At 44.4% G+C, this 6,057-nt stretch overlaps 1 protein-coding gene across 1 annotated transcript in view; it reads left to right on the forward strand.

The window, feature by feature from the left end:
- Positions 1-4,392, forward strand: part of GRP (gastrin-releasing peptide) — an 8,766-nt gene extending 4,374 nt beyond the window's left edge. Inside the window, exons 2-3 of the mRNA XM_010583091.1 lie at positions 800-1,050; positions 4,339-4,392. Of these exons, the coding sequence (XP_010581393.1) occupies positions 800-1,050; positions 4,339-4,392 (305 nt within the window). The remainder of the gene's footprint in view (positions 1-799; positions 1,051-4,338) is intronic.
- Positions 4,393-6,057: the final 1,665 nt, after the last annotated feature.

A 6,057-nucleotide genomic window follows, 5' to 3' on the forward strand; every position in this document is an offset into this window, starting at 1 on the left:
CCGCCCCTGAGCACGGGCCGCAGGGCAGCGCTGCCGCGGAAGCGGCCGGGTGCCGGGCAGCCTTCGGCCCCGCAGCCCGCACTCGGGGCGCGGGGTGACGCAGCTTTCCGCGCTACCTTTCCTGCGTTCATTTGCTGATGTGCTTCCTGCCGCTGCCTTTCTCCAGAGATGTGGGAGCCCAGAGCCAAGCCCGAGGGCAGCTGAGCTGGGCGGCGGCCAGGAGCTCCCCAGCACCCCATGGCACAGCCAACACCGTGGGGAGCCCCGGTCCCCGCCGGAGCCCTGGGGCGCTCAGCCTGGGGGAGGCTACTCCGGTGCTGCCGCTCCCCCTCCCCTTCCCCGCAGCCTCCTGCGCTGCCTGAAGCCCGCTACGATTTCATTTTGATGACAGTGAAGTATGGCGTATCAAAAGTTTATCTCCTAGAAGGGCACTGGAACGTAGGCTTACACTAGAGTTCCCACATCCCGTGTCAAGGCAGAGAAAGTCTAAATCCTACAGCTTTTCCATCCACTTCTTATGCCTTATCTTATTCCAAATCTTACCAGGTGCCTCCTCCTAGCACCAAAGTGCTTGGTTGTCTTTGCCCCCTTTGCAGCAACCTTTTCTCTGACAGCGTAGCGTTAGAGACAGAGGAAATTAATTGTGTGTGACACTGTGACAAACTCTCCAGTCCCAGTTGTGCTTCAACTTTGACACAATCTAGTCCCTTCCCTTGTCAATGACAACTTGCAGCTGGTGTTTGAACAATCAAATCTGTACCTCTTGGTTAATTTAATGCTACTGTCATTGTTGTTACAGGACATTTAATGGGGAAAAAGAGCACTGGAGATCTTCCTTATGTTTATGAAGAAGAAAACAAGACACCGTTTTCAGCATTACCTGAAAATATCAAGCAGCTGGAAGACTATCTGCAGTGGGAAGAAATCTCAAAATACTTGCTACGGCTGCTGGAAGGGAATGAAAATAAAAGTGCTCACTTTTTAAAAGAAGGGCTTCCCTGGTATACCAGGAACACCTGGGAGACAGATGACAATAGCAGTTGGAAAGATGTAAGTAAGATAAAACCTGTAAAAACACTCCATTTATTCAAATTTCACTTTACAGTAACATACCAGCTTCCTCTAACTTGTGGGTTGTCCAGAAAAGTAGCAGAAATGCATCTCATGCCCTAGTCATTCAGTAAAGTAAGACTCTACTCTTGACTACAGATTGTCACTCACAGATTGTATTCTTTATGAATTAATTTGCTACTGGGCATAAACTCAGCAAGCGTTAAGCAGATTTTAGTGTCTGGGTTCCCTTTAAGTTGCTTGGTTGTTCCATTCTTTTATTTTCTAGCACTTCATGCTCAGATGACCACATCAGCACCAAGTTCTGTACTAACCCCGCAAAAACAAGCTGGTGTGAAAACCAGGTGTGAATACAGAGGGCAGGAAGAAGGCAAGGCATATTGGGTATAAAGCCACATCTGGCTGTCATTATCGTGTCTGGCTTGTGAGGTACTACTGATCAGTGGATCAAGCAACTAGGTTGGAGAGTTTCTTCTGTTCCCAGCTTTGTCTTTGTCTCGTGCAAGTCTTTTCCGCCAGCTGATGGTGCTGGCCACTACTGTGGTCATCTGTGGTCTTGCAAAATGAGTCCATGGCTACTGATAAGCTATGATGTGTGCCTAGGACCCACCTCTTCTTCCCTTAGGCTAATGTACTTATTAGCACTATTTCACAAGATAACAACAGATTTGCCCCTATTCTTTTGGAAAATCCTATAAAATACACTTGCAAGGATATTAGTGAGATGTTACAGAAAGTAATCAGGGTCTAAATGACATAATGTAAATTGCAGAATTTACTAGAAAACTCCTTTCTTTATAATGCATCAGGTACAGCAATGGTGATACAGCTGCAGAATTCTGTTGGGTGACACTGAAACAGAATAAAAAGATTAGTACACCCCCTTAAAGACATTAATAGGAAGATTTGTTTTCTTCCCATATTCTACTGTAATACAATGTAGTTAATATTCCTGGGCTAAATTCAGTCCAGTCTCCCTCCTTTAATCCTGGTGCAGTGAAGTTGGTGAATACTTTGGTTTTTTACTTGGATATGGGTAAAAATTTACCCATTAAATTAAGCCATGATTTAAGTCTCTTACACCACAGATATGGATGCTGTCCATAGGTTTCTTTCTGGCTATGGCTTTATGACGATGCTTATAATAACTGTGATTAATACTATCTAAAAAGCAAACTATTTATCTCCTATTCAGCTCTGCAGTGTGCAGCTTTGTAATCAAATTAGATGAACAAATTCCATTATGCTATGTAAAGAGGGAAATACTTCTAAAAGTATCTGGTAATAAATAGTACTTAAGAAGGCTCAAGTTGCCTCCAGTAAACTGAATAGTGTCCATATGTGTGTACTTTTACCCTAAATTAATATCCACATTTTTGTGGTCAGACATTGAACATATACATGGAATAATGAGATTATTGCCTTAAATATCCAGATTTCTCCAATGATTGGCAAGGAAACCATGCCTTTCATGTGACTAAGATACATGACAACTTGCAGAAGGTCATTTTGCCATAGAACCTTTGATTTCCAGCATTCAACAGTTACTTTGTCTCTATCTTGAAGTAAAACATCATCATGAAAGTAGTAGGTAACCTGTGCTTTCCAAGTGTTGGACACAAATACCTGATTATATGCAGCCTAGATAAGATACGATGTATTGTTTTTCCTTTGGCTTCAGAAAGTAAAAAGCCAGCACCTGAAAGTCAAGCTATATATATTTTTTTGAGATCTGCCTTCCAGATGAAGATGACCTGAAGATCAAAAGGAATGTGCTTTACTTTTTAGAGGGTTGTGATAGTTTCATAAACATTTAAATAATGATAATTGTTATTTTTAATAAAGGAAGCCTTGTTTATTTATAAAGGTGGAATTCTGGTATACATACGAAATTCAGTCATACAGGTACACAGTGACGCAAAAGCATAAATGACCTTTGGATTTTGATTCTGTAGATTCTTTCTGGATGTGAGAGGTTCCATGTTGCACAAACTTTGGTTAGACAACACCTTCGTTTAAGGTGCTGCTGTACCACAGCTAACGAAAGTGGCCATGTACAGGAATGATGAATGTAGCTACCTGCCTTGGTGGAAGATGGCCAGGTAGAGTAAACCTACATTGAAGGTGCAGTGCCTATGAGAAGTTTGTACTTGGCATTAAATACTTTTCCAGCCATACTGTGTTTGAGTTTGAAATAGAAACTAATTCTAGGAGGAACCAGACACCATATTTACAGCGGGTTCCTATTCACTGTGAAATGGCCTGTTGGACTGAGGTATTGAAATGTGACCAAAAAAAAGGAAAATCGTGAACCCTACTGTCAGCTGGTGGAATAGCTGTCCCAAGACCATATTGCCATCGAGGGGGCTATAATTCTCGTAGACTGAGTAGGCACTTGCGGAGATGCTACCCACAAGGAGTCTATCTCTGTGTGTGTGCAACCCTATGTGTCCATCTGCTGAACGTAAAAGAAGGCAGGCTGTGTTGGGAAGAAATATACTATGAAGACTTTGTTTCATGGACTCTTTCAAATTTAGCTGACTTCTTAATTTAAAATTTGAATTTTAAACTTAAGATCAGAAATCCCCAAAGCTAAAGGCTGCAGAAGTAAATACAGGTATGTACTTCAGGTAACTCAATTCAGGGTCTTGTTCAAATTCATTCAGTGCATTATTCACCACTGATGCTCACACTGTGCTGTACATTTCTCAAGAATAAAAAATCTTTCTAAAAGACTCACCCAGAGTAGGGAGGGTGCTGTAACACACAAACAATCAAAAAAGCCAAAGAGATGAGCATAATAGTTCTGGGAGTTAGGCTTAGGGTGGTGCACCTGAGTTATTTTCTTCTGTTTTCAGTTAATACCAGGCAAGTGAAGATCTTGCCTGCTCTTTATTCTGTCAGTAAATTACAGTTAAAGTAGTTAAAGATCAGAAGGGAAATCTCTCTTGCAAGTTGGTCTAAGTGTAAAAGTAAGTTGGAAGATAAGCTTTAAATTGTTTCTATGGCTTGGCTTTTTAACACTAATGAGACACTATGCGATGTGTCTCATGAGATGACAGAGAGAGTTATTTGGAGAATGACTTTCCTCAGACTTTGGCAGTTGGTTATTACACTAACCAAGACAAATGAGGTCTGTTTTGGAAAGATTATTAGGAATGTGTTTGTTATGTGACTACACAGAGCAGATACATATTAGGCTTATTAACTTTGTGAATTACTTTTTTCAGGACTGGTCTATAAATAATATTTTTCTCTTTTTATTAGATGATGGACTATCTGCTTCAAGTTGTGAATATGAAAGAGGGCACTCCAAGCTGAAAGAAGGTCTCTAAATCATGAAGAAATAGAATACTTTCTGTAAGAGACTATATTTCACGAGCACTTGATTGTATCAGATAATCAACAAGGTCTCTTTTCTGTAAACAAGATTTCCTTTGTGTAAAATAGCTAAATACACATATTCTTGTATGTTTCAGCAATGACTAAACTGTTTCCTTCATTTTCAAGGTTGCATTTTCTCACTTGAATGGCTTTGATATGTATAATTGTCACGGAAGGGTCTTCCAATTAATTATATGACTTACCTATCTAATCAGTTCATCTCAGTTCGAAACTACATGACATTTCAACGTTCACAATAAACAGTACTAATAAAAAGGCTGAGTTTATACTTTTATTTGAGTTAATAAAGTGGAAATTGGCTGTGCCACAGCTGGTAACAAAGAAACAACAGAATGATTGATTTTCCACTGAAGGTCGTCTTTTTGAATTGCTCCCTGGTCTGTCATTTTTTTTCCAGAGAGGGAAGCTGACACTGCCTTCCCAAGGTACTGATGGGGCAAGTACAGAGCATGTGATGCACTTCCACATGCAGGCAGTGGGCAGATCTGCTGAAAGATACGCTGCCTCCTTGTTCGCCTCGGAGGTGATGCGGCAGCTCAGCATGCTCCCACCACACGCTCCTAACCATGTGTTAGCAGGTCCAGTACCACTGTATGTCCAGATGAGACTAAAGGAAGGACATTGCCTTCCAGGAGAACAAGCTCGTAACACCTTTCGCGGGGCTACAGTACACTGTAGCCAAGCAGTGCGCCTTGCTCTCCCGTAGTTCTCTGGACTGGACAGCCACACCGTCAGAGGCCCAGACAAGGAGATGACGTGCTGCCACCTTTCTTTCCTCGAAGGAGAGCAGCACTGACAGACCAGACTGTAAGGACGACAGGCAGCATCTGTCCATGCACAGCTCAACATGGAGCAGGAGAAGCGGGTCTGGATAAAGGGGTGACCCTGCTCAGCACTGGTGAGGACACCCCTGCAGTACTGTGTCCAGTTCTGAGCATCCCAGTACAAGAGGGACATGGACAAACTGGAGAGAGTCCAACAAAGGACCACAAAAGATGATTACGGGGCTGGAGCATCTCTGCTGTGAGGAAAGGCTGCAACTGCTCAGCCTGGAGAGGAGAAGTCCCAGGGGGTCTTGCCAGTGTGTATAAATACCTGAAGGGAGGGCATAAAGAAGAGAGGTCTGGGCTCTTCCCGGTGCTGCCCAGTGGCAGGACCAGAGGCAGTGGGCACCTCTGAACGTCAGGAAACACTCTCTCGCTGCGAGAGCGACCTTAGCGCTGGCACAGGTTGCCCAGAGGGGTGGTGGAGTCTCCCTCCCCGGAGACATTCAGAAGCCACCTGGACCTGGTCCGGGTCCTAGGTGACCCCGCTTGAGCAGGGGAGTTGGGCAAGGCGACCCCCGCAGGCCCCTTCCCACCGCACCCGTTCTATGAAAGGGAGGACGGGCAAAGGGACGAATCACCCGACGGCGCGGTTTTGCACAAAGTACCCGCCTCCGTGCAGACGACCTGTCCGCCACGCGTCCGTCCCGCAGGCGCCGGAGGTCCCGCCGAGCCAAAGCTCCGTCGCAGCTTTCCACGCCGCGGAGCGGGGCCAGCCCCGCCGCGGGGCAGAGCCCTTCCCCGCCGCGCCGAGCCA

Source organism: Haliaeetus leucocephalus, unplaced genomic scaffold, assembly GCF_000737465.1.
Source record: "Haliaeetus leucocephalus isolate CR32 unplaced genomic scaffold, Haliaeetus_leucocephalus-4.0 Scaffold866, whole genome shotgun sequence".
Classification (NCBI taxonomy): domain Eukaryota; kingdom Metazoa; phylum Chordata; class Aves; order Accipitriformes; family Accipitridae; genus Haliaeetus; species Haliaeetus leucocephalus.